Source organism: Cyanistes caeruleus, chromosome 4 (assembly GCF_971803275.1).
Source record: "Cyanistes caeruleus chromosome 4, bCyaCae1.hap1.1, whole genome shotgun sequence".
NCBI lineage: Eukaryota > Metazoa > Chordata > Aves > Passeriformes > Paridae > Cyanistes > Cyanistes caeruleus.
Genome location: NC_141704.1, coordinates 766,607 through 794,009, shown reverse-complemented (window position 1 = coordinate 794,009; position 27,403 = coordinate 766,607). Strand labels below are relative to the sequence as shown.

The following is a 27,403-nucleotide window of genomic DNA, read 5'->3' as shown; positions in this document are numbered from 1 at the left end:
CCCAGAGCGACCCCCGAACCGAGCGGGACCCCTGAACCCAGCGGGACCCCCGAACCGAGCGGGACCCCCGAACCGAGCGGGACCCCCGAGCCCAGCGGGACCCCCGAGCCCAGCGGGACCCCCGAACCGAGCGGGACCCCTGAACCCAGCGGGACCCCTGAACCCAGCGGGACCCCCGAGGCCAGCGGGACCCCCGAGCCCAGCGGGACCCCCGAGGCCAGCGGGACCCCCGAACCCAGCGGGACCCCCGAACCCAGCGGGACCCCAGAGCCCAGCGGGACCCCCGAACCCAGCGGGACCCCCGAACCCAGCGGGACCCCAGAGCCCAGCGGGACCCCCGAGCCCAGCGGGACCCCCGAACCCAGCGGGACCCCCGAACCGAGCGGGACCCCCGAACCGAGCGGGACCCCCGAGCCCAGCGGGACCCCCGAACCCAGCGGGACCCCCGAACCCAGTGGGACCCCCGAACCCAGCGGGACCCCCGAACCCAGTGGGACCCCCGAACCCAGCGGGACCCCCCAGCCCAGCGGGACCCCCCAGCCCAGCGGGACCCCCGAGCCCAGCGGGACCCCCGAACCCAGCGGGACCCCCGAACCCAGCTGGACCCCCGAACCCAGCGGGACCCCCGAACCCAGCGGGACCCCCCAGCCCAGCGGGACCCCCAGCCCAGCGGGACCCCCGAACCCAGCGGGACCCCCGAGCCCAGCGGGACCCCCCAGCCCAGCGGGACCCCCGAACCCAGCGGGACCCCCCAGCCTAGCGGGACCCCCGAACCCAGCGGGACCCCCGAACCCAGCGGGACCCCCGAGCCCAGCGGGACCCCCCAGCCCAGCGGGACCCCCGAACCCAGCGGGACCCCTGAACCCAGCGGGACCCCCGAACCCAGCGGGACCCCCGAACCCAGCGGGACCCCCGAGCCCAGCGGGACCCCCCAGCCCAGCGGGACCCCCGAACCGAGCGGGACCCCCGAGCCCAGCGGGACCCCCGAACCCAGCGGAACCCCCGAACCCAGCGGGACCCCCGAAGTGCCCCGGGCCCCCCGGGGAGCGGGGACGGAGCTGGGCCGGGGCTCGCGGCTCGGTGTCCGGGAACCGCCGGGAGCGGGAAGGGACCCTGAGTGTCCCCAGGGCCACCAGTGCCACCAGCGTCCCCAGTGCTGCCAGTATCCCTGCATCCTCAGCGTCCCCAGTGTCCTCAGGGTCCACCCCAGTGCTCCCAGTGTCCCCAGTGCCTTCAGCGTCCCCAGTGTCCCCAGTGTCCCCAGTGTCCCCAGTGTCCCCATTGTCCCCAGTGCCCTCAGTGTCCCCATTGCCCCAGTGCTCCCAGTGTCCCCACTGTCCCCAGTGTCCCCATTGTCCCCAGTGTTCCCAGTGCCCTCAGGGTCCATCCCAGTGTCCCCAGTGCTCCCAGTGTCCCCAGAGCCCCCACTGTCCCCACTGTCCCCAGTGTTCCCACTGTTCCCATTGTCCCCACTGTCCCCATTGTCCCCAGTGTCCCCAGTGTCCCCAGTGTCCCCAGTGCCCTCAGTGTCCCCATTGTCCCTAGTGCCCTCAGGGTCCATCCCAGTGCTCCCAGTATCCCCAGTGCCCTCAGGGTCCATCCCAGTGTCCCCAGTGTCCCCAGTGTCCCCAGTGCCTTCAGGGTCCCCAGTGCCCTCAGGGTCCATCCCAGTGTCCCCATTATCCCCAGTGTCCCCAGTGTTCCCAGTGCCCTCAGGGTTCCCATTGTCCCCATTGTCCCCATTGTCCCCAGTGTCCCGAGTGTCCCCAGTGTCCCCAGTGTCCCCAGTGTCCCCAGTGTCCCCAGCAGCAGCTCTTGCCCGAGAGGACGCCGGGCACACGGCACCGGGCTCTGCACGTGCTTTGTGTCCCCGTGCCCGCGGCCGTTCCTGTCACCACCCCCGTGTCCTGCGCCACTGGGCTCGCTGTGCCCGCTGTCACCACCGCGGGTCCCGCACGGCCCCTGTCCCCTGTCACCCGCTGCTGTCACCGCGGGTCCCGCACGGCTCCTGTCCCCTGTCACCCGCTGTCACCACCGCGGGTCCCGCACGGCCCCTGTCCCCTGTCACCCGCTGTCACCACCGCGGGTCCCGCACGGCCCCTGTCCCCTGTCACCCGCTGCTGTCACCGCGGGTCCCGCACGGCTCCTGTCCCCTGTCACCCGCTGCTGTCACCGCGGGTCCCGCACGGCCCCTGTCCCCTGTCACCCGCTGTCACCACCGCGGGTCCCGCACGGCCCCTGTCCCCTGTCACCCGCTGTCACCACCGCGGGTCCCGCACGGCCCCTGTCCCGTGTCACCCGCTGCTGTCACCGCGGGTCCCGCACGGCTCCTGTCCCGTGTCACCCGCTGCTGTCACCGCGGGCCCCGCACGGCTCCTGTCCCCTGTCACCCGCTGTCACCACCGCGGGTCCCGCACGGCTCCTGTCCCCTGTCACCCGCTGCTGTCACCACCGCGGGTCCCGCACGGCTCCTGTCCCCTGTCACCCGCTGCTGTCACCGCGGGTCCCGCACGGCTCCTGTCCCGTGTCACCCGCTGCTGTCACCACCGCGGGTCCCGCACGGCTCCTGTCCCCTGTCACCCGCTGCTGTCACCGCGGGTCCCGCACGGCTCCTGTCCCCTGTCACCCGCTGCTGTCACCACCGCGGGTCCCGCACGGCCCCTGTCCCCTGTCACCCGCTGTCACCACCGCGGGTCCCGCACAGCCCCTGTCCCCTGTCACCGCTGTCACCGCGGGTCCCGCACGGCTCCTGTCCCCTGTCACCCGCTGCTGTCACCACCGCGGGTCCCGCACAGCCCCTGTCCCCTGTCACCGCTGTCACCGCGGGTCCCGCACAGCCCCTGTCCCCTGTCACCCGCTGTCACCACCGCGGGTCCCGCACAGCCCCTGTCCCCTGTCACCCGCTGCTGTCACCACCCCGGGTCCCGCACAGCCCCTGTCCCCTGTCACCCGCTGTCACCACCGCGGGTCCCGCACAGCCCCTGTCCCCTGTCACCCGCTGCTGTCACCACCCCGGGTCCCGCACAGCCCCTGTCCCCTGTCACCCGCTGCTGTCACCGCGGGTCCCGCACGGCTCCTGTCCCCTGTCACCCGCTGCTGTCACCGCGGGTCCCGCACGGCTCCTGTCCCCTGTCACCCGCTGTCACCGCGGCCCGCGGACCCGGCAGCTGGCAGCGCTCCCTGCAGTGCCAATTCCTGTGGTGCCGGTTCCACTCCCGGCAGTGCCAGTGCCAGTGCCAGTGCCAGTGCCAGTGCCAGTGCCAGTGCCGGTCCCTGTGGTGCCTGTGCCGGTCCCTGTGGTGCCGGTGCCGGTTCCTCCGGTTCCAGTGCCGGTCCCGGCGGTGCCAGTGCCAGTCCCGGTGGTGCCAGTGCCAGTGCCAGTGCCGGTCCCTGTGGTGCCGGTCCCGGTGGTGCCAGTGCCACTCCCGGCAGTGCCAGTGCCAGTGCCAGTGCCGGTCCCGGCGGTGCCGGTGCCACTCCCGGCGGTGCCGGTGCCGGTCCCTGTGGTGCCGGTGCCGGTCCCTGTGGTGCCGGTGCCGGTCCCTGTGGTGCCGGTGCCACTCCCGGCGGTGCCGGTGCCGGTCCCTGTGGTGCCGGTGCCACTCCCGGCAGTGCCAGTGCCGGTCCCTGTGGTGCCGGTGCCGGTCCCTGTGGTGCCAGTGCCGGTCCCTGTGGTGCCGGTGCCGGTCCCGGCAGTGCCAGTGCCGGTCCCTGTGGTGCCGGTGCCGGTCCCTGTGGTGCCGGTGCCACTCCCGGCAGTGCCAGTGCCGGTCCCGGCGGTGCCGGTGCCGGTTCCTCCGGTCCCAGTGCCGGTTCCGATCCCAGCGGTGTCCCCGTGCTCGTCCCCCTGGCACAGGACAGGTCACACCCCACACGCCCCCGGGCGATTCCCGGGTGGGTCAGCCCGGTTCTCCCGTTCCCAGCGTCCGGCACCGCTCCGGTCCCACGTCGCCGCTGTCCCCGCTGTCCCCGCTGTCCCCTCGGCCGCGTACCCGTCCCTCGGGCTGTCCCCGGCTGTCCCCCTGTGTCGCGGTGGCACCGGGTGACAGCCGGAGCCCCCCGGGCCCGCCCTGTCCCCCCACAGCCCCCGCTGTGCGTGCTGCGAGCCGGGGGTGACCCCACCCTGCGGGGATTTGGGGACACGGGGACGTGCCAGGCGCCCCCAGCCCCCCGGAGCGACCCCCGGCTGGTGGCGGAACGGGCACAGGGCCACCCGCGTGTCCTCCTTGTCCCCAGCACCGTGGGACCGCCCGGTGTCCCCAGGAACGGCCGGGGCTGGGGGACCCCCCTTTCCCCGCGGGGTGTGCCCGGGGCGAGGAGCGGGGGTCTCCGTGGGGACCCCGCAGCGGTGGCGGGGACGCTGCCGGCCGCGTCCCGACAGCGCACATGTCGCGACACGCGGCGGCCGGAGGTGCAAGGGCCGGGCGGGGTTGCATCACCCCCGGCTGGAGCGTGGGGTGCGGGGGGACCCCGCTCTGGGGGCTGCTGGGGCCGGCCGCGCGTCCCGGGGACCCCTCCCAGCGCCGAGGGGGGACCCCCGGGGCCCGGGGACAGCGGGGACAGCGGGGACAGCGGGGACAGCGGGGACAGCGGGGACAGCGGGGACAGCGGGGGTGTGTGCGGAGCCGCTCCCGCCGCCGGAGCGCTGTGAGCCGCCCCTGCCATCCCGCACCATCCCCGCGTCCCGATCCCGCGTGGGAACGGAAATGGGAACGGGAATGGGAATGGGGATGGGAATGGGAATGGGAATGGGAATGGGAATGGGAACGGGAATGGGAATGGGGATGGGGATGGGAATGGGAATGGGAATGGGGATGGGGATGGGAATGGGAATGGGAATGGGAACGGGAACGGGAATGGGAATGGGAATGGGAATGGGAATGGGAATGGGAACGGGAATGGGAATGGGGATGGGGATGGGAATGGGAATGGGAATGGGAACGGGAACGGGAACGGGAATGGGAACGGGAACGGGAATGGGAATGGGAATGGGGATGGGAATGGGAATGGGAATGGGAATGGGAATGGGAATGGGAACAGGGATGGGAACGGGAATGGGAATGGGAACAGGGATGGGAATGGGAATGGGGATGGGAATGGGGATGGGGATGGGAATGGGAATGGGAACGGAAACGGGAATGGGAACAGGAATGGGAATGGGAACGGGGATGGGAACGGGAATGGGAACGGGAATGGGAATGGGAACAGGAACAGGGATGGGAACGGGAATGGGAATGAGAACGGCAACAGGAATGGGAATAGGAACAGGGATGGGAACGGGAATGGGAATGGGAACAGGGATGGGAATGGGAATGGGAATAGGAACAGGGATGGGAACGGGGATTCTCCCGGTGAATCATTCCCGGCTGTGCCCCGCGGGTGCCCGCGCCCCTCACCGGGGGCACCACGGGCCGGTCCTGCCCGGACCCCCGCCAGTGTCCCGGGGCTGGCACCGGTGACATCCGGGACAGGACGGGATTAACGGGATGGGAACAGCGGCAGGGCGGGCGCTGCTCCGCGCCGGGGACACCGCGGGGACACCGGGGACACCACAGAGACACAGCGGGGACACCGCGGGGACACCGGGGACACCACAGAGACAGTGGGGACACCGTGGGGACACAGCGGGGACACCGTGGGGACACCGCGGAGACACCGGGGACACCACAGGGACACCGGGGACACTGCGGGGACACAGCGGGGACACCGTGGGGACACCGCGGAGACACCGGGGACACCGTGGGGACACCGTGGGGACACCGTGGGGACACTGTGGGGACACCACGGGGACACTGTGGGGACACTGCAGGGACACTGTGGGGAAACCGTGGAAGCCATGGGGACACCGTGGGGACACCGTGGGGACAGCGGGGACACCGTGGGCTGTGCCGGGGGTCACACCTGTGTGGGTCACACCTGTGGGGTCACACCTGTAGGGTCACATCTGGGTGGGATCACACCTGTGGGGTCACACCTGTGGGGGTCACACCTGTGGGGTGACACCTGTGGGGTCACACCTATGGGGGTCACACCTGTGTGGGGTCACACCTGTGGGGTGACACCTATGGGGTGACACCTGTGGGGTCACACCTATGGGGGTCACATCTGGGTGGGATCACACCTGTGTGGTCACACCTATGGGGTGACACCTGTGGGGTCACACCTATGGGGGTCACACCTGTGTGGGGTCACACCTGTGGGGTCACATCTGGGTGGGGTCACACCTGTGGGGGTCACACCTATGGGGGTCACACCTGCGGGGTCCCTTCCAGGGGACTGCGTGGAAGGGGGGTTGTGACCAGCCGAGGGGCACGGGCACACCTGGGGGGCTCTGTGCACACCTGGGGGGCTCTGTGCACACCTGGGGGGGCTCTGTGCCTATGTGGGGGCTCTGTGCACACCTGGGGGGGGTTCTCTGCACACCTGGGGGGCTCCGTGCACACCTGGGGGGCTCCGTGCACATTTGGGGGGCTCTGTGCACTGCGGAGGGGGTCCCCGCACACCCCGGATGTCCCCCCCCAGTGATGCCCCCCCCCACAGTGATGCCCCCCCCACAGTGATGTCCCCCCCCACTGATGTCCCCCCACAGTGATGTCCCCCCCCACAATGATGTCCCCCCACAGTGATGTCCCCGCCCACAATGATGTCCCCCCACAGTGATGTCCCCCCCCACTGATGTCCCCCCCACAGTGATGCCCCACCCAGTGATGTCCCCCCCACAGTGATGTCCCCCCTCAGTGATGTCCCCCCAGTGATGTCCCCCCCAGTGATGTCCCCCCACAGTGATGTCCCCCCCCAGTGATGTCCCCCCACAGTGATGTCCCCCCCCACTGATGTCCCCCCCACAGTGATGCCCCCCCCAGTGATGTCCCCCCCCACAGTGATGTCCCCCCCACACTGATGTCCCCCCCACTGATGTCCCCCCCAGTGATGTCCCCCCCCACAATGATGTCCCCCCCCACTGATGTCCCCCCCAGTGATGTCCCCCCACAGTGATGTCCCCCCCCACTGATGTCCCCCCCCACTGATGTCCCCCCCCAGTGATGCCCCCCCCAGTGATGCCCCCCCACAGTGATGCCCCCCCCACTGATGTCCCCCCCAGTGATGTCCCCCCCAGTGATGTCCCCCCACCAGTGATGCCCCCCCACAGTGATGTCCCCCCACAGTGATGTCCCCCCCCCAGTGATGCCCCCCCACAGTGATGTCCCCCCCCACTGATGTCCCCCCCACCCCCGTCCCGCCCCCCCCATCGGGGAAGCCCCGCTCCCCGGCCCCGCCCCTTCCCCGTCCGGCTCCGCCCCCTCCCCGTCCGGCCCCGCCCCCTCCCCGTCCGGCCCCGCCCCTCCGGGCCTCAGCCAATGGGAGGCGAGGCCCCTCCCCGCCGCAGCCAATGGGCGGTGCGGCCCCGCCCCCCGCGGCGCTCGGAGCTGGCGCAGGCGCGGTGTTGCGGGGCCAAGATGGCGGCGGCGGCGGGCGGTGGGCGCGGGCGGGCGGCGGCGCCCTGAGGAGCCGAGCGCGGCCTCGCGGGGCTCCCGGGGCCGGCCCGGACCGCCCCCGCCGCCATGGCCCGCCTGGCGGACTACTTCGTGCTCGTGGGATACGATCCCGGCAAACGCGGTGAGCGGCCGAGGGACGCGGGGGGGCCGGGCCCGCGCGGGCCGCCCCGGCCGGGGCTGAGGGGCCGGGGCTGTGAGGGGGGCGCGGGGGCGCGGCGCGAGCCGGGCCGGGGGCGCGGGGCCTACGGGGCGGTCCTGGACCGGGACCGAGGTTGCGGAGCCGTCCCGGGCGTGCGGGGAGAGCCCGGGCCGGGGCAGCGGAGCCGTGCCGGGGCTGCGGGGCCGTGGCCGGTGCCGGGCCGGGCAGCACCGGGCGGGTCTGGGCCCCCGGTGAAGCCTCTCGGAGCAGCCCGGGCAGGCTCCCGGCAGCCGGAGCCGCCCCTGCGCGGTTGGGTGCGTTCAGGGTTTGGGTGGTTTCGGTGTGTCCCCCCTCCCCCGCCTGTCACGGAGCTGTCACCGCTCCGGAAACACCGGCTGGGCTTGCAGGGGGCACTGCCGTGCTCCGGGCATGGCCCCGGCCCCGGGCCCTGCGCATCCACAGCGCCGTGCTGCTGCCCATCCTGCCTCCCGTGGGCATCTCCAGCTCCTGGGATGGGTGCTGAACCCCCAGCCCTGCTCCTCGAGCATCTCCAGCTCCTGGGATGGGTGCTGAACCCCCAGCCCCGCTCACCGGGCATCCCCAGCCCCATTCCCCAGACATCTCCAGCCCCTGGGGTGGGTGCTGAACCCCCAGCCCTGCTCCCCGGGCATCCCCAGCCCCATTCCCTGAGCATCCCCAGCCCCTGGGATGGGTGCTGAACCCCCAGCCCCGCTCCTCGAGCATCTCCAGCCCCTGGGATGGGTGCTGAACCCCCAGCCCCACTCACCGGGCATCCCCAGCCCCATTCCCTGAGCATGCCCAGCCCCTGGGGTGGGTGCTGAACCCAGAGCCCTTCTCCCCGGGCATCCCTAGCCCCTGGGATGGGTGCTGAACCCCCAGCCCCGCTCCTCGAGCATCCCCAGCCCCATTCCCTGAGCATCCCCAGCCCCTGGGATGGGTGCTGAACCCCCAGCCCTTCTCCCCGGGCATCCCCAGCCCCATTCCCCAGACATCCCCAGCCCCTGGGATGGGTGCTGAACCCCCAGCCCCGCTCCTCGAGCATCCCCAGCCCCATTTCCTGAGCATTCACAGCCCCTGGAAGGAGTGTCCTGCTCCCAGCCCCCTCAGGCAGCTCCTCGTGCTCTCCCTGCTCCCGTGGCTGCTCCTGACCCCTGGATGTGTTGGACACCTCATTCCTCCGTCCTCTCCCGCATCCCTGCTCGCCGTCAGGGATGCTGTTGGTTGTTTTGGTGGTGTTTTGGTTCCTTGTTTGATGTTTAAGGGTTTCTTCCCATCGTGTTTCCTTCTGCTTCCTGCCCCGGCAGCTTTTGGGGAAATGAGCTTTGGCAGGGTCACACAGGAGGTGAAATGACCTAAAATCAGGGCTTTGTTGCAGAATTCCCCCAGCATCTCTTCCCTCCGGGCACATTCCCGGCTGTCACCGAGGTTATTCCAGGGCTGTGCTGGGAGCTGGGGAAGTTTGGAGCAGGGTTTGGCTGTCAGAGGATGGAGCCGCGGTGCCAGGGTGGATCCCAGCCCCACCCGCTGTCCCCGGGGCTGGAGCGGGTCCCTGCTGGGAGGCAGGAGGGCTGAGGTGTGTGTGGAGCAAGCTGGGTCAGAGCTTGGTGTTTCCTGACAGCTTTCTGCTCGTGTGGTGTTGCTTTGGTGGTGGTGGTGTTACTGCAGGAGTTTCCCCTGGTGTCCTGGGGTGTTGGGATGGGCAGGATCCTGGAGAGGATTAGAGACTCGGGGTTCCTTGTGCCCGGTGTTCCTTGGGCCCGGTGTTCCTTGGGCCCGGTGTTCCTTGTGCCCAGTGTTCTTTGGTCCCAGTGTTCCTGGTACCTGGTGTTCCTCGGTCCCGGTGTTCCTCATGCCCGGTGTTCTTTGGGCCCGGTGTTCCTTGTGCCTGATGTTCCTTGTGCCTGGGGTTCCTCGGTCCCGGTGTTCCTCGGTCCCGGTGTTCCTCATGCCCGGTGTTCTTTGGGCCCGGTGTTCCTTGTGCCTGATGTTCCTTGTGCCTGGGGTTCCTCATGCCTGGTGTTCCTGGGTCCCGGTGTTCCTGGGTCCCGGTGTTCCTGGGTCCCGGTGTTCCTGGGTCCCGGTGTTCCTGGGTCCCGGTGTTCCTGGGTCCCGGTGTTCCTGGGACCCGGTGTTCCTGGGACCCGGTGTTCCTGGGACCCGGTGTTCCTGGGTCCCTGGGTGTCGGTGTTCCTGGGTCCCGGTGTTGCTCGTTCCCGGTGTTCCTGGGTCCCGGTGTTCCTCGTGCCCGGTGTTCCTGGGTCCCGGTGTTGCTCGTTCCCGGTGTTGCTCGTTCCCGGTGTTGCTCGTTCCCGGTGTTGCTCGTTCCCGGTGTTGCTCGTTCCCGGTGTTGCTCGTTCCCGGTGTTGCTCGTTCCCGGTGTTGCTCGGTCCCGGTGTTCCTCGGTCCCGGTGTTCCTCGAGCCTGGTGTTCCTGGGTCCCGGTGTTCCTGGGTCCCGGTGTTGCTCGTTCTCGGTGTTGCTCGTTCTCGGTGTTGCTCGTTCCCGGTGTTCCTGGGTCCCGGTGTTGCTCGTTCCCGGTGTTCCTGGGTCCCGGTGTTGCTCGTTCCCGGTGTTCCTGGGACCCGGTGTTCCTGGGTGGGTCCCGGTGTTCCTGGGTCCCGGTGTTCCTGGGTCCCGGTGTTGCTCGTTCCTGGTGTTCCTGGGTCCCGGTGTTCCTGGGTCCCGGTGTTGCTCGTTCCTGGTGTTCCTGGGTCCCGGTGTTCCTGGGTCCCGGTGTTGCTCGTTCCTGGTGTTCCTGGGTCCCTGGGTCCCGGTGTTCCTGGGTGTTGGTGTTCCTAGGTGTCGGTGTTCCTGGGTCCCGGTGTTGCTCGGTCCCGGTGTTCCTGGGTCCCGGTGTTCCTGGGTCCCTGGGTCCCGGTGTTCCTGGGTCCCGGTGTTCCTGGGTCCCGGTGTTGCTCGTTCCCGGTGTTCCTGGGTCCCGGTGTTGCTCGTTCCCGGTGTTGCTCGTTCCCGGTGTTGCTCGTTCCCAGTGTTCCTGGGTCCCGGTGTTCCTCGCTGTGTCTCCCTGAGTTTCCAGGGGAGCAGACCTGTCCCACGTGTGCCGGGGGTTGTTGGGATTTGTTTGGGGGGAGGGATGGTGCCGTGAGGTGACGTGGTTGGCTGCAGTGGGACAGCCACAAGGAAGAACAGGTTCAGGTGGGATATTGGGAAGGAATTCCTGGCTGGGAGTGTGGGGAGCCCCGGGAATGGAATTCCTGGAGCTGTGGCTGCCCGTGGATCCCTGCAGTGCTGGACACGGGGGCTGGGAGCAGCCTGGGATCGAGAGGAGCTTCCTGTCCCTTCCCACACAAATCACTCCATGCTTCTGTGCCATGGGAAGGGAGCAGCTCACACTGCACAAATCATCTTCTTCCGTTGTCAAAATTCACTTTATTTTGGATTTAACTCACCTCTGCACGGACAGGATGGGTCCAGGATATTGTGGGAGATGGATCCAGGATACCGTGGGAGAGGGATGGATCCAGGATGCCCTGGGAAGGAGGGAGATGGATCCAGGATGCCCTGGGAAGGATGGGGATGGATCCAGGATGCTCTGGGAAGGAGGGAGATGGATCCAGGATGCCCTGGGAAGGAGGGAGATGGATCCAGGATGCCCTGGGAAGGATGGGGATGGATCCAGGATGCCCTGGGAAGGGGAAGGATGGATCCAGGATGCCCTGGGAAGGAGGGAGGTGGATCCAGGATGCCCTGGGAAGGGGAAGGATGGATCCAGGATGCCCTGGGAAGGAGGAGGATGGATCCAGGATGCTCTGAGAAGGAGAGGGATGGATCCAGGATGCTCTGGGAAGGAGGGAGATGGATCCAGGATGCCCTGGGAAGGGCTGGGATGGATCCAGGATGCCCTGGGAAGGGCTAGGATGGATCTAGGATGCTCTGGGAAGGGGAAGGATGGATCCAGGATGCTCTGGGAAGGAGGAGGATGGATCCAGGATGCCCTGGGAAGGGCTGGGATGGATCCAGGATGCCCTGGGAAGGGCTGGGATGGATCCAGGATGCTCTGGGAAGGGCTGGGATGGATCCAGGATGCCCTGGGAAGGAAGAGGGATGGATCCAGGATGCCCTGGGAAGGAGGAGGATGGATCCAGGATGCTCTGGGAAGGGCTGGGATGGATCCAGGATGCCCTGGGAAGGAGGGGGATGGATCCAGGATGCCCTGGGAAGGAGGGAGATGGATCCAGGATGCCCTGGGAAGGAGGGAGATGGATCCAGGATGCCCTGGGAAGGAGGGAGATGGATCCAGGATGCCCTGGGAAGGGGAAGGATGGATCCAGGATGCCCTGGGAAGGAGAGGGATGGATCCAGGATGCCCTGGGAAGGGCTGGGATGGATCCAGGATGCTCTGGGAAGGAGGGAGATGGATCCAGGATGCCCTGGGAAGGAGAGGGATGGATCCAGGATGCCCTGGGAAGGAGAGGGATGGATCCAGGATGCCCTGGGAAGGGCTGGGATGGATCCAGGATGCTCTGGGAAGGAGGAGGATGGATCCAGGATGCTCTGGGAAGGGGAAGGATGGATCCAGGATGCCCTGGGAAGGAGGGGGATGGATCCAGGATGCCCTGGGAAGGAGAGGGATGGATCCAGGATGCTCTGGGAAGGAGGGAGATGGATCCAGGATGCCCTGGGAAGGAGGGAGATGGATCCAGGATGCCCTGGGAAGGAGGGAGATGGATCCAGGATGCCCTGGGAAGGAGGGAGATGGATCCAGGATGCCCTGGGAAGGAGGGAGATGGATCCAGGATGCCCTGGGAAGGAGGGAGATAGATCCAGGATGCCCTGGGAAGGAGGAGGATGGATCCAGGATGCCCTGGGAAGGAGGGGGATGGATCCAGGATGCCCTGGGAAGGAGGAGGATGGATCCAGGATGCCCTGGGAAGGAGGGGGATGGATCCAGGATGCCCTGGGAAGGAGGAGGATGGATCCAGGATGCCCTGGGAAGGGGAAGGATGGATCCAGGATGCCCTGGGAAGGGGAAGGATGGATCCAGGATGCCCTGGGAAGGGCTGGGATGGATCCAGGATGCCCTGAGAAGGAGAGGGATGGATCCAGGATGCCCTGGGAAGGAGGGAGATGGATCCAGGATGCTCTGGGAAGGAGGGAGATGGATCCAGGATGCCCTGGGAAGGGGAAGGATGGATCCAGGATGCCCTGGGAAGGAGGGAGATGGATCCAGGATGCCCTGGGAAGGAGGGGGATGGATCCAGGATGCCCTGGGAAGGAGGGAGATGGATCCAGGATGCCCTGGGAAGGAGGGAGATGGATCCAGGATGCCCTGGGAAGGAGGGGGATGGATCCAGAATGCCCTGGGAAGGAGGAGGATGGATCCAGGATGCCCTGGGAAGGGCTGGGATGGATCCAGGATGCCCTGGGAAGGAGGAGGATGGATCCAGGATGCCCTGGGAAGGAGGGAGATGGATCCAGGATGCCCTGGGAAGGAGGGGGATGGATCCAGGATGCTCTGGGAAGGGCTGGGATGGATCCAGGATGCCCTGGGAAGGAGGAGGATGGATCCAGGATGCTCTGGGAAGGAGGGAGATGGATCCAGGATGCCCTGGGAAGGAGGGGGATGGATCCAGGATGCCCTGGGAAGGAGGGGGATGGATCCAGGATGTCCTGGGAAGGAAGAGGATGGATCCAGGATGCCCTGGGAAGGGGAAGGATGGATCCAGGATGCCCTGGGAGGGAAGGGACAGGTCCCAGACACCAGCCCGAGGCTCCTGGCTGCTGGGAGGGCCCAGTGACAAGTGACGTGTCCAGGATGAGGCACCAGCCCCTGTGGCAGCTCTGTGACAGCCACAGCAAACCCCCGCCCATGCCAGCCTGGAGGTGTCCGAGCATTCTCCTGCATCCTGTCCCCAGGGATGTAGAGATGGACCCACAGCAGTTCTGTGGTTTTTTGGGATCAGCCTGGCAGCATTCCCAGCTCTGTTTTCCCACCCCCCTCCCTGCTTAGATAATGCTGGAGGAAGGGCAGCGGCGCTCATCTGCCGGTGACTAATTGCTGTACAGGTTGGGTTGCTCTGGCAGAGCCGTGGGCTGTGCCAGGCTGGGCTGTGCCAGGCTGGGCCGTGCCAGGCTGGGCTGTGCCAGGCTGGCACCTTCCCTGTCAGCCTCAGCAGTAAACAGAGCTGGGCTGAGCTGCAGCAGGGCCGGACGGGCCCCTGGGCGCTGCCGGAGCTCTGTGGGGTTTGTGGTCGGGCAGGGATGGGGTTGCAGCTGGGGATGTGAAAAGGAAAGGTCTGCATGGGTGGTGGGAGCTGAGGTGGCTCTGCAGCATCTCCAGAGACACAATCCTGGGATGGTTTGGGATAGGAGGGACCCCCGAGCCCCCCCAGTGCCCCTCTGCCATGGCAGGGACAAACCCAGAGCTGGGATTGGGCCTGGTTTTACCTTGGGATTAAAGGGAATGACAGCTTCCCAGAGCTGGGATTGGGCCTGGTTTTACCTGGGAATGACAGCTTTCCAGAGCTGGGATTGGGCCTGGTTTTACTTTGGGATTAAAGGGAATGACAGCTTCTCAGAGCTGGGATTGGGCCTGGTTTTACCTGGGAATGACAGCTTCCCAGAGCTGGGATTGGGCCTGGTTTTACTTTGGGATTAAAGGGAATGACAGCTTCCCAGAGCTGGGATTGGGCCTGGTTTTACCTGGGAATGACAGCTTCCCAGAGCTGGGATTGGGCCTGGTTTTACTTTGGGATTAAAGGGAATGACAGCTTCCCAGAGCTGGGATTGGGCCTGGTTTTACCTTGGGAATGACAGCTTCCCAGAGCTGGGATTGGGCCTGGTTTTACTTTGGGATTAAAGGGAATGACAGCTTCCCAGAGCTGGGATTGGGCCTGGTTTTACTTTGGGATTAAAGGGAATGACAGCTTCCCAGAGCTGGGATTGAGCCTGGTTTTACCTTGGGAATGACAGCTTCCCAGAGCTGGGATTGGGCCTGGTTTTACTTTGAGATTAAAGGGAATGACAGCTTCCCAGAGCTGGGATTGTGCCTGGTTTTACCTTGGGATTAAAGGGAATGACAGTTTCCCAGAGCTGGGATTGAGCCTGGTTTTACCTTGGGAATGACAGCTTCCCAGAGCTGGGATTGGGCCTGGTTTTACCTTGGGATTAAAGGGAATGACAGCTTCCCAGAGCTGGGATTGTGCCTGGTTTTACCTTGGGAATGACAGCTTCCCAGAGCTGGGATTGGGCCTGGTTTTACCTGGGAATGACAGCTTCCCAGAGCTGGGATTGGGCCTGGTTTTACCTGGGAATGACAGCTTCCCAGAGCTGGGATTGGGCCTGGATCAACCTGGGAATGACAGCTTCCCAGAGCTGGGATTGGGCCTGGTTTTACCTGGGAATGACAGCTTCCCAGAGCTGGGATTGGGCCTGGTTTTACCTTGGGAATGACAGCTTCCCAGAGCTGGGATTGGGCCTGGATCAACCTGGGAATGACAGCTTCCCAGAGCTGGGATTGGGCCTGGTTTTATTTTGGGATTAAAGGGAATGACAGCTTCCCAGAGCTGGGATTGGGCCTGGTTTTACCTGGGAATGACAGCTTCCCAGAGCTGGGATTGGGCCTGGTTTTACTGTGGGATCTGAGGGGTTTTCTCTGTGCATCCCCCATGCCCTGAGAATCCAGGACAGCTCAATTCCAAACTGTGTCTGAAGGAGTCTGGAAGTTTTGGACAGGGAGCATTGGATGGGCAAGGCCTGGATGGTGGGGGCCAAAACCCAGCTTGGCATCCATTTGGGATTTCCCAGAGCCAGGAGAATCAGCAGCAGGATGAGCCCTGAGAGCCCTGCCCTGGCCTGTGGATCCTCTTCAGCTTCTCCCACCGGGATCCACATCCAGGAGCACATTTAAAGGCTTTATAAGCTTTTAAAGCTTCCTTTTAAGCTACCAGAGGACAGGGCTGGATGTTGGGAATTGGGAATTCCCAGAGCAGCTGGGGCTGGCCCTGGATCCCGGGAATGGCCAAGGAAAGCTTGGAGCAGCCTGGGATGGTGGGATTGGAATGGGGTGGGATTGAAGGTCCCTGGATCCCATCCCAAACCATTCTGGGATTTGGGAGGCTCCGAATCCATCCCGAGGGATTTTTCTGGAAGTTGGGGCTGGGAAAGGGAAGGGAGACCCTTCCTGCAGTGCCAAGATTCCCAGGGAAACCCCTGGATCCCAAAATTCCTTCCTGGAGCGGAGCCGGGGCAGGGCTGGAGAGAGGGAACGGAGGGAATTCCCTGGGCAAGGGGAGATGGGGCTGGGATGTTGGCAATTGGGAATTGGGAATTGCTGGCTGGGCTGGAATTGCCAGAGCAGCTGGGGCTGCCCCTGCATCCCTGGCAGTGGCCAAGGCCAGGCTGGAGCCTGGGGCTGGGAGCAGCCTGGGCCAGTGGGAGGTGTCCCTGCCATGGCAGGGGGGCACTGGGGGGCTCGGGGGTCCCTTCTATCCCAAACCATCCCAGATCTGATCCCTGCTGCACTCCAGAGGAGCTGCTGGTGTCCGTGGGTGCCGGGCTGGCTCCGGAGGATGCCGAGGCTGCTCGGAGGCCTCGGGAAGGGGCCGTGGTTTCTCAGTTTCCTGCTCACACAGCAGCATCACCCCACCTTTGTGCCCTCCTCACACTCCCAGCCCGGGGCTCGGTGGCTCCGTGGGCGGCAGGAGGAAGCTGCTGCCTGCTCGGAGCTGCTTCTTCCCATGAGGTGTTTGGGGCAGGTTTTGGGGAGGATTTTGTGAGGACACAGGACAAATCCTGCCCTTCCCCAGGAGCTCCTGGAGCTGGTTCCAGGTGGGAGAAGCTGAGGAGGATCCCAGGGCAGGGCAGGGCTCTCAGGGCTCCTCCTGCTGCCATCCCTGCCGTGTTTTGGGTTGGGTTCTGGCTCTCCTGAAGGACCCACCCGTGTCCCTCTGTCGTGTGTGGCTGTGGCCGAGTGACTCAGGGTTTGATTCAGCCGGGTTCTGGGAGCCTCCAGGAAAGTCCAGCCGTGGAAAAGCCCCCGGGGATGGCAGCAGTGGTGGAGCTGTTTGCTCTGGGTCAATATTTGCACGGGGAAACCGAGGCTGGCAATGGCCCTGCCACGTGCAGAGCTGCTCATGGCCACGTGCCCGTGGTGGGAAAGGTGGGAATGTGAGAGGGAAAAATCCAGAGAGGCCCCGGAGCTGCTCCAGGACTGGGCCCTCTCTGTTCTGCAGCCAGGCTGGGAGAGCTGGGGGTGCTCCCCTGGAGAGGAGAAGGCTCCAGGGAGAGCTCAGAGCCCCTGCAGGGCCTGAAGGGGCTCCAGGAGAGCTGGGAATGTTCCCCTGGAGAGGAGAAGGCTCCAGGGAGAGCTCAGAGCCCCTGCAGGGCCTGAAGGGGCTCCAGGAGAGCTGGGAATGTTCCCCTGGAGAGGAGAAGGCTCCAGGGAGAGCTCAGAGCCCCTGCAGGGCCTGAAGGGGCTCCAGGAGAGCTGCAGAGGGACTGGGCCAGGGCTGCAGGGCCAGGAGCCAGGGAATGGCTCCCAGTGCCAGAGGACAGGGCTGGATGTTGGCAATTGGCAATTGGGAATTGCTGGCTGGGCTGGAATTGCCAGAGCAGCTGGGGCTGCCCCTGCATCCCTGGCAGTGGCCAAGGCCAGGCTGGAGCCTGGGGCTGGGAGCAGCCTGGGCCAGTGGGAGGTGTCCCTGCCATGGCAGGGGGGCACTGGGGGGCTCGGGGGTCCCTTCTATCCCAAACCATCCCGGGATTCCTGGGTTCCATGTGCAGCCACTGGCTGTCTCTGGAAGGGGTCACCCCTCCCGCTGGCCCCCTCAGCTTCCAGCTGCATCCAGCGGCCTGGGAACTGTGGCTCTTGTGATCCCAGCTGCTCCATTAATCCTCATCTCCTTCCCTTTGAACTCCTGCCAGGGAGGAGCAGCTCTGTGGGTCCCACCCGGGAGTGGGACAGTGACAGTGACAGGGTCAGAGCTGTCCCCAGGGTGGGGCCTGAGCTCCTCCTGCTCCAGCGAGGTGTGCTTGTGGATGGGGACAGATTCATCTTGGAATTATGAACTTGTTCAGGTTGGAAAAGCCCTCAGAGCCCACCCAGTGCCGCCGTTCCCAGCCCTGCCAAGGCCACCACTGAGCCTGTCCCCAGGTGCCACCTCCACAGGGCTCTGAAATCCCTGCAGGGATGGGCACTGCAAACCTCCCTGGGCACCTCCAGGGCCTGACCCCCTTTCCATGGGGAAATTCCTGCTGCTGCCCAGCCTGAGCCTGTCCTGGCCCACCTGAGCCTGTCCTGGCCCATCCTGAGCCTGTCCTGGCCCAGCCTGAGCCTGTCCTGGCCCAGCCTGAGCCTGTCCTGGCCCAGCCTGAGCCTGTCCTGGCCCAGCCTGAGCCTGTCCTGGCCCAGCCTGAGGCCGTTCCCTCTCCTCCTGTCCCTGTTCCTGGCAGCACAGCCCAACCCCCCGGCTGTCCCCTCCTGCCAGGGACTTGTGCAGAGCCACAAGGTCCCCCTGATCCCCCTTTGCTCCAGGCTGAGCCCCTTCCCAGCTCCCACAGCTCTTCCTGGGGCTCCAGAACCTTCCCAGCTCCCACAGCTCTTCCTGGGGCTCCAGAACCTTCCCAGCTCCCACAGCTCTTCCTGGGGCTCCAGAACCTTCCCAGCTCCATCCCTGGACACCTCCAGCCCCTTCCCAGCTCCATCCCTGGACTCCCCTCCTTTTCCATGTTGGAATGACGATTGTTATTGTTGGTGTGGGATGTGTCAGGCTGGACCTGGAGCAGGGAGCTCAGAGCTGCAGCTCTGGGCTGCTCATTTCTCCCGTTTCAGACACGTTCCCGTGTCCAGCTGGGTTTCCTTGCCAGAATTCCCTGCTGCTGTGAGCAGGGAGGGTGGGTGCTGTTCCCTGGAGCTGGCAGTCCCTGTTTTGGGAAGGTGGCTGAAGGTGAGCTGCTCACCCAGCCCAGGTGTCGTTCCCAGATCCTTGTCCTGGTTTTTGGTGATATTTATGTGCTGCCAGGGAGGATTTAGCACTTTTCTCTCCGCTCTTCCTCAGCCCAGCTCACGTTTTTCCCTCAACCCGAAGCCTTTCCTTGGAGCCAGTTCCCTTTTCCCATTCCAGCAGCGGGCTGGGGCAGCAGCTGCGCTTTTGTGGGCGCTAAAAACACAAACAAACCCCGCTTGGGACGTGCCCTGGAGCTGCAGGGGGAGGAGTTCACCCCAAAAACCCCTTTGGTTTGGATCCCTGCGGCACCTGGGGGCAGCAGGGACGGGATCTGCAGGAGCTTTCCTCCCTCCTCTCTCCGGGATGGCAGCGGTGACGCCTCCAGGGCTGCTCTGTTCCTCCTGTGGCTGCTCAGCTCCTGACCACTAAATGCTGCTCTTGTGGCCAAGGCGAGCTCCCAGAGCCTGCCGGCCTCGGGGCAGGGAATTCCTGACTCTGGGAATGCTCCTTCCCATGTCCCGAGGGTGTTCGGCCCTTCCAGGGCAGGCCTGGAGGGTTTGGGGGCTGCTGGAACCCTCTGGGGGTGTTTGGGGGCTGGTGGGACCCTCTGGGGGCGTTTGGGGTCTGGTGGAATCCTCTGGGGGCATTTGGGTGCTGCTGGGACCCTCTGGGCATGTTTGGGGTCTGGTGGAATCCTCTGGGGGCATTTGGGTGCTGCTGGGACCCTCTGGGCATGTTTGGGGTCTGATGGAACTCTCTGGGGACATTTGGGGGCTGCTGGGACCCTCTGGGGGCGTTTGGGGTCTGGTGGAATCCTCTGGGGGCATTTGGGGGCTGCTGGGACCCTCTGGGCATGTTTGGGGTCTGGTGGGACCCTGTGTGAGGCTTTAGGAACTGCTGGGACCCTGTGGAAGGATTTAGGGACTGTTGAGACCCTGTGTGAGGATTTAGGGGCTGCTGGGACCCTGTGTGAGGATTTAGGGACTGTTGAGACCCTGTGTGAGGATTTAGGGACTGTTGAGACCCTGTGTGAGGATTTAGGGACTGTTGAGACCCTGTGTGAGGATTTAGGGGCTGCTGGGACCCTGTGAGAGGCTTTAGGAACTGTTGGGACCCTGTGGAAGGATTTGGGGTCTGGTGGGACCCTGTGGAACGATTTAGGGACTGTTGAGACCCTGTGTGAGGATTTAGGGGCTGCTGGGACCCTGTGGAAGGATTTGGTGTTTGATGAGACCCTATGGAACGATTTAGGGGCTGCTGGAACCCTGTGAGAGGCTTTAGGAACTGCTGGGACCTGTGAGAGGCTTTAGGAGCTGCTGGGACCTGTGAGAGGCTTTAGGAACTGCTGGGACCCTGTGGAAGGATTTGGGGTCTGGTGGGACCCTGTGGAACGATTTAGGGACTGTTGAGACCCTGTGTGAGGATTTAGGGACTGTTGAGACCCTGTGTGAGGATTTAGGGACTGTTGAGACCCTGTGTGAGGCTTTAGGACCTGCTGGGACCCTGTGGAAGGATTTAGGAGCTGCTGGGACCTGTGAGAGGCTTTAGGAGCTGCTGGGACCTGTGAGAGGCTTTAGGAACTGTTGGGACCCTGTGGAAGGATTTGGGGTCTGGTGAGACCCTATGGAACAATTTAGGGACTGTTGAGACCCTGTGTGAGGATTTAGGGGCTGCTGGGACCCTGTGGAAGGATTTGGTGTTTGATGAGACCCTATGGAACGATTTAGGGGCTGCTGGAACCCTGTGAGAGGCTTTAGGACCTGCTGGGACCCTGTGAGAGGCTTTAGGACCTGCTGGGACCCTGTGAGAGGCTTTAGGAGCTGCTGGGACCCTGTGGAAGGATTTGGGGTCTGGTGAGACCCTATGGAACAATTTAGGGACTGTTGAGACCCTGTGAGAGGCTTTAGGAGCTGCTGGGACCTGTGAGAGGATTTAGGAACTGCTGGGACCCTGTGGAAGGATTTGGTGTTTGATGAGACCCTATGGAACGATTTAGGATCTGCTGGGACCTGTGAGAGGCTTTAGGAACTGCTGGGACCTGTGAGAGGCTTTAGGAACTGCTGGGACCCTGTGGAAGGATTTGGGGTCTGGTGGGACCCTGTGTGAGGATTTGGGGTCTGGTGAGACCCTATGGAACGATTTAGGGACTGTTGAGACCCTGTGTGAGGCTTTAGGAACTGCTGGGACCTGTGAGAGGCTTTAGGAGCTGCTGGGACCTGTGAGAGGCTTTAGGAGCTGCTGGGACCTGTGAGAGGCTTTAGGACCTGCTGGGACCCTGTGGAAGGATTTGGGGTCTGGTGAGACCCTATGGAACAATTTAGGGACTGTTGAGACCCTGTGTGAGGATTTAGGATCTGCTGGGACCTGTGAGAGGCTTTAGGACCTGCTGTGACCTGTGAGAGGCTTTAGGAACTGCTTTAGGGGCAGGCAGTGGGTGGGGGTCAGGACGAGCAGCAGTGAGGACCCTCCCTCTCCTTTCCTCCCGCACCAATTCCAGATGTTTTTGTTTATGGAGCGGCTCCCGGTGCCACGTGTCCCCTGGCAGGGAGCAGCCTGCCCGGGATCCACAGGGCCTGCAGCGTGTCTGAGCTGATGGAGGAGATCTGGCGGCACTGGGGGATTTCTGGGGAGGAAGAGCCGAGTGTGGGGGGATTGAGCTGAGGTGTTTCTGCGGGGAGCTGCAGGAAATGCAGCAAAGCAGCTTCTCCCTGAGCTCTGCAGCCTCTTCCTGCCCCATCTGCTCAGATAAAGCCACTTGTGTCTTGTCACTGCCGCTGTCACTGACACCCCCTCCCCGGGGCAGGGCTGATCAGCTCCTGATCCCACTGATCCCAGCACGCTGTGCCTCCCAGGGAACGGAATGGAGCTGGGGAAGGGCTGGAGAATTCCTGAGGGAGCTGGGAAGGGGCTGGAGAATTCCTGAGGGAGCTGGGAAAGGGCTGGAGAATTCCTGAGGGAGCTGGGGAAGGGGCTGGAGGTGTCCAGGGATGGAGCTGGGAAGGTTCTGGAGCCCCAGGAAGGGCTGTGGGAGCTGGGAAGGTTCTGGAGCCCCAGGAAGAGCTGTGGGAGCTGGGAAGGTTCTGGAGCCCCAGGAAGAGCTGTGGGAGCTGGGAAGGGGCTCAGCCTGGAGCAAAGGGGGATCAGGGGGACCTTGTGGCTCTGCACAAGTCCCTGGCAGGAGGGGACAGCCGGGGGGTCGGGCTGTGCTGCCAGGAACAGGGACAGGAGGAGAGGGAACGGCCTCAGGATGGGCCAGGACAGGCTCAGGCTGGGCCAGGATAGGCTCAGGATGGGCCAGGACAGGCTCAGGCTGGGCCAGGACAGGCTCAGGCTGGGCCAGGACAGGCTCAGGCTGGGCCAGGACAGGCTCAGGGTGGGCCAGGACAGGCTCAGGTGGGCCAGGACAGGCTCAGGCTGGGCCAGGACAGGCTCAGGGTGGGCCAGGACAGGCTCAGGGTGGGCCAGGACAGGCTCAGGCTGGGCCAGGACAGGCTCAGGCTGGGCCAGGACAGGCTCAGGCTGGGCCAGGACAGGCTCAGGCTGGGCCAGGACAGGCTCAGGGTGGGCCAGGACAGGCTCAGGGGGGGCCAGGACAGGCTCAGGCTGGGCCAGGACAGGCTCAGGCTGGGCCAGGACAGGCTCAGGGTGGGCCAGGACAGGCTCAGGGTGGGCCAGGACAGGCTCAGGTGGATTTTTGGGAATTCTCTCCTGGAAAGGGCTGTGCAGCCCTGGCTCAGCTGCCCAGGGCAGGGGTGGTGTCACCTGGGGACAGGCTCCCTGGTGGCCTTGGCAGTGCTGGAATGGTCAGGCCCGATGCTTTCCCAACCCAAACAATCCCCTGATTCCGAGTCAGCTCTGCTCCAAAGCTGCCATAACATCGCTCTGTTGTGTGGGCAAAGCCTGGGTCCTGCTTTCAGGCCCTGGCCCTGGTGTGGGGTCATGGCTGTGGGGCCAGAGCTGTGGGGACAGAGCTGTGGGGACAGAGCTGTGGGGCCATGGCTGTGGGGCCATGGCTGTGGGGCCAGAGCTGTGGGGACAGAGCTGTGGGGCCATGGCTGTGGGGCCAGAGCTGTGGGGCCATGGCTGTGGGGCCATGGCTGTGGGGCCAGAGCTGTGGGGCCATGGCTGTGGGGCCAGAGCTGTGGGGCCATGGCTGTGGGGCCATGGCTGTGGGGACAGAGCTGTGGGGCCAGAGCTGTGGGGCCATGGCTGTGGGGCCAGAGCTGTGGGGCCATGGCTGCGGGGTCTCAGCCGTGGCAGTGTCCAGTGCCCAGGACAGTGTCCAGTGTCCAGCCCAGGACAGTGCCCAGTGTCCAGTGTCCAGGACAGTGCCCAGGACAGTGTCCAGTGTCCAGTGCCCAGGACAGTGTCCAGTGCCCAGCCCAGGACAGTGTCCAGTGCCCAGGACAATGCCCAGTGCCCAGTCCAGGACAGTGTCCAGTGCCCAGGACAGTGTCCAGTGCCCAGGACAGTGTCCAGTGCCCAGGACAGTGCCCAGTGCCCAGCCCAGGACAGTGTCCAGTGCCCAGGACAGTGCCCAGTGCCCAGCCCAGGACAGTGTCCAGTGCCCAGGACAGTGTCCAGTGCCCAGGACAGTGCCCAGTGCCCAGCCCAGGACAGTGTCCAGTGCCCAGGACAGTGCCCAGTGCCCAGCCCAGGACAGTGTCCAGTGCCCAGGACAGTGTCCAGTGCCCAGCCCAGGACAGTGTCCAGTGCCCAGGACAGTGTCCAGTGCCCAGCCCAGGACAGTGTCCAGTGCCCAGGACAGTGTCCAGTGTGCAGCCCAGGACAGTGTCCAGCCCAGGACAGTGCCCAGTGCCCAGCCCAGGACAGTGCCCAGTGCCCAGGACAGTGGCCAGTGCCCAGGACAGTGTCCAGTGTGCAGCCCAGGACAGTGTCCAGCCCAGGACAGTGCCCAGTGCCCAGCCCAGGACAGTGTCCAGTGCCCAGGACAGTGTCCAGTGTCCAGGACAGTGCCCAGTGCTCAGGACAGTGTCCAGGACAGTGTCCAGTGTCCAGGACAGTGTCCAGTGCCCAGGACAGTGTCCAGTGCCCAGCCCAGGACAGTGTCCAGTGCCCAGCTCAGGACAGTGTCCAGTGCCCAGAACAGTGTCCAGTGTCCAGCCCAGGACAGTGCCCAGTGCCCAGCCCAGGACAGTGCCCAGCCCAGGACAGTGCCCAGTGCCCAGGACAGTGCCCAGTGCCCAGGACAGTGCCCAGTGCCCAGGACAGTGTCCAGTGTCCAGCCCAGGACAGTGTCCAGTGTCCAGCCCAGGACAGTGCCCAGTGCCCAGGAGAGTGTCCAGTGTCCAGCCCAGGACAGTGTCCAGTGCCCAGGACAGTGCCCAGTGCTCAGCCCAGGACAGTGTCCAGTGTCCAGCCCAGGACAGTGTCCAGTGCCCAGGACAGTGCCCAGTGCCCAGCCCAGGAGAGTGTCCAGTGCCCAGGAGAGTGTCCAGTGCCCAGGACAGTGTCCAGCCCAGGACAGTGCCCAGCCCAGGACAGTGTCCAGTGCCCAGAACAGTGTCCAGTGTCCAGCCCAGGACAGTGTCCAGCCCAGGACAGTGTCCAGTGCCCAGGACAGTGCCCAGCTCAGGACAGTGTCCAGTGCCCAGGACAGTGCCCAGTGCCCAGCTCAGGACAGTGTCCAGTGCCCAGGACAGTGCCCAGTGCCCAGCTCAGGACAGTGTCCAGTGCCCAGGACAGGACAGTGTCCAGTGCCCAGGACAGTGCCCAGTGCCCAGCCCAGGACAGTGCCCAGTGCCCAGGACAGTGCCCAGTGCCCAGGACAGTGTCCAGTGCCCAGGACAGTGTCCAGTGTCCAGTGCCCAGGAGAGTGTCCAGTGCCCAGCCCAGGACAGTGTCCAGTGTCCAGTGCCCAGGAGAGTGTCCAGTGCCCAGCCCAGGACAGTGTCCAGTGCCCAGGACAGTGCCCAGTGCCCAGCCCAGGACAGTGTCCAGTGTCCAGCCCAGGACAGTGTCCAGCCCAGGACAGTGTCCAGTGCCCAGGACAGTGCCCAGCTCAGGACAGTGTCCAGTGCCCAGGACAGTGTCCAGTGCCCAGCCCAGGACAGTGGCTGCCTTCAGCCGGGGGGTTGAAGGGCAGAGCTTCAGGGCTGAGCAAAGCCCGGCTGCTCCCACGGGGGGAGCCCAGGGACCCCCAGAGCATCGGGAAGGGCCGGGATGAGCTCCTGGCCGGGATCAAGGTGAGCTCAGCAGGGCAGGAAGGAGCTCAGACACAGCCCAGCTCACGGGAGCAGCGAGATCCAGCTGGTTCCTGCAGGAATGGTCGGCAGGAGCGAGCTCCAGCCCCACCTGTCAGGTGTTCCCGGGCTGGCAATTCCTGCAGAACTGCAGCAAGGTGATTTCCTGCAGAGCAGCAGGAAGGTGATTTCCTGCAGAACTGCAGCAAGGTGATTCCTGCAGAGCAGCAGCTAGGTGATTTCCTGCAGAACTGCAGCAAGGTGATTTCCTGCAGAACTGCAGCTAGGTGATTTCCTGCAGAACTGCAGCAAGGTGATTTCCTGCAGAACTGCAGGAAGGTGATTTCCTGCAGAACTGCAGCAAGGTGATTTCCTGCAGAGCAGCAGGAAGGTGATTTCCTGCAGAACTGCAGCAAGGTGATTCCTGCAGAGCAGCAGCAAGGTGATTTCCTGCAGAACTGCAGCAAGGTGATTTCCTGCAGAACAGCAGCAAGGTGATTTCCTGCAGAACTGCAGCTAGGTGATTTCCTGCAGAACTGCAGCAAGGTGATTTCCTGCAGAGCAGCAGCTAGGTGATTTCCTGCAGAACTGCAGCTAGGTGATTTCCTGCAGAACTGCAGCTAGGTGATTTCCTGCAGAACTGCAGCTAGGTGATTTCCTGCAGAACTGCAGCAAGGTGATTTCCTGCAGAACTGCAGCTAGGTGATTTCCTGCAGAGCAGCAGCTAGGTGATTTCCTGCAGAGCAGCAGCTAGGTGATTTCCTGCAGAACTGCAGCTAGGTGATTTCCTGCAGCTCCCTGGCACGAGGGGTCGGGCTCTGCTCCCAGGGACAGGGACAGGAGGACAGGGAATGTCTCAGGGTGGGCAGCAGCAGGAATTTCCCCATGGAAAGGGATCCAGCCCTGGCAGTGTGGCAGTGCCTCAGCACCCTACAGCCAAGAATTTCTCCTGATATCCCATCTAATTCCACCTGGAGGCCGTTCCCCCTTGTCCCAGGTGCCCAGAGCGCTGTGCTGGGGATGTGGCAGCAGGGCAGGGGGACAGTGGCACTGCAGACAGCCCCAGAGCCATTCCCTCTCCTCACCCAGCTCCTCCCAGCCACGGCCTCTCCTGGGGGAGTTCTCCATCCGTTAAACTTCTCCTTCCTCCCTCTCCGAGTTCCTCTCGGCTCTCCTGACTCAGGTCCGTGTTTTCGCTTCACGTTTTCTGTCCCCCCCCTGGTTTGGATGGCTTTGTGTCACATTTGGAGGCTGCTTTGCTCCTGTCACACAGAATCTGCAGCCACCTTCTGCCCGCTCTCCGTGGCATCCCTGTTCTCCCTTTTCCCTCCCAACTCCCGGCGCTGGAGTCACCTCAATCATTGTTAACACCGAGGGAGAAAATGTGGATTTGCTTCTCTGACCCGAGCTTCTCTTGGCAGCTCTGGTTTTGTACGAGGACCTTTCACAGGTGTTGGATCTCTTGGGGATTCCATCGAGGGCGTTGGGATTTTGTACTTTTGTTAACTCGTGTTGGGATCTGGGTCTGGTTTCAAGGAGCAGCTGCTGGAGCTCTTTCCTTCATCCCCTGGATCCCTGGCAGAGCCCAAGGCCAGGCTGGAGCCTGGGCCAGCGGGAGGTGTCCCTGCCATGGCAAGGGGGGGTCCCTCCTATCCCACCCAAACCATCCCAGCATTCCCTGATTGCAGTCTTGCCCTTTTCAGGGAAGTTTTTTCCCCAAGAAAAAGCATCTCCTTTTCCCCAGAGGCCGTTCCCGAGCATCGGTGAGCGCGTGTGAGCCGTTCCTCCCGGCCGGGAGGGATGCAGGTGGCAGCAGGCCAGGCAGGAGGAATGTGATCCGTCATCCCAGCCCGGCCGGCACGCGGGGATGAATCGGCAGCTCCAGAAATCCAGCAATCCAGCCTGGAGCCTGCCAGGGTGAAGTCATGAGACAGGCACAGGGCTGGGATCCTCTGAGTCATCCTGGGAGAAATCTGTTCCCGGCTCCAGAGCCCGTAGGAAGCGCGGAGGGAGCAGCTGGGAGCTGTGGAAGCCATCCCGGGGAGGAGCAGGGCTGGGGGCAGCTCCCCCAGCTGGGATCTGCTGCCTTTCACCATAAAAGGGGAAATTCTGCCGCACACCTCGTGCCCAGGCGTTGGGAGACCGCAGGGAGTGGGAGAAGGAAACATCCGAGGAGGGAAAGTCTGCAGAGGGGGTGTGGTGGTGAAGGAAAGGCGGCGAAGGTCTCGTCTCCGTGGGGAGATGGGGCTGGAGATGGGATTAGAGATGGGATGGGGCCGCAGGGATGTGGGGCTGGAGATAGAAGGGATGGGGCTGCAGGGATGTGGGGCTGGAGATAGAAGGGATGGGGCTGCAGAGATGTGGGGCTGGAGATGGGATGGGGCTGCAGGGATGTGGGGCTGGAGATAGAAGGGATGGGGCTGCAGAGATGTGGGGCTGGAGATGGGATGGGGCTGCAGGGATGTGGGGCTGGAGATAGAAGGGATGGGGCTGCAGGGATGTGGGGCTGGAGATGGGGCTGCAGGGATGTGGGGCTGGAGATAGAAGGGATGGGGCTGCAGAGATGTGGGGCTGGAGATGGGGCTGCAGGGATGTGGGGCTGGAGATGGGGCTGCAGGGATGTGGGGCTGGAGATGGG

At 64.5% G+C, this 27,403-nt stretch overlaps 1 protein-coding gene across 6 annotated transcripts in view; it reads left to right on the top strand.

Annotated features, from left to right (window-relative positions):
- The first annotated feature begins 7,467 nt into the window (after positions 1–7,467).
- The window catches only part of SBF1 (SET binding factor 1), a 135,259-nt gene continuing 115,323 nt past the window's right edge, over positions 7,468–27,403 (top strand). For 3 of the 6 annotated variants that reach the window (XM_086886216.1, XM_086886218.1, XM_086886215.1), the window contains exon 1: positions 7,468–7,617. In XM_086886216.1, coding sequence (XP_086742342.1) covers positions 7,563–7,617 — 55 coding nt within the window. In that variant the 5' untranslated portion in view covers positions 7,468–7,562. The remainder of the gene's footprint in view (positions 7,618–27,403) is intronic. The other 3 variants (XM_086886220.1, XM_086886221.1, XM_086886219.1) reach the window with 1 other exon arrangement.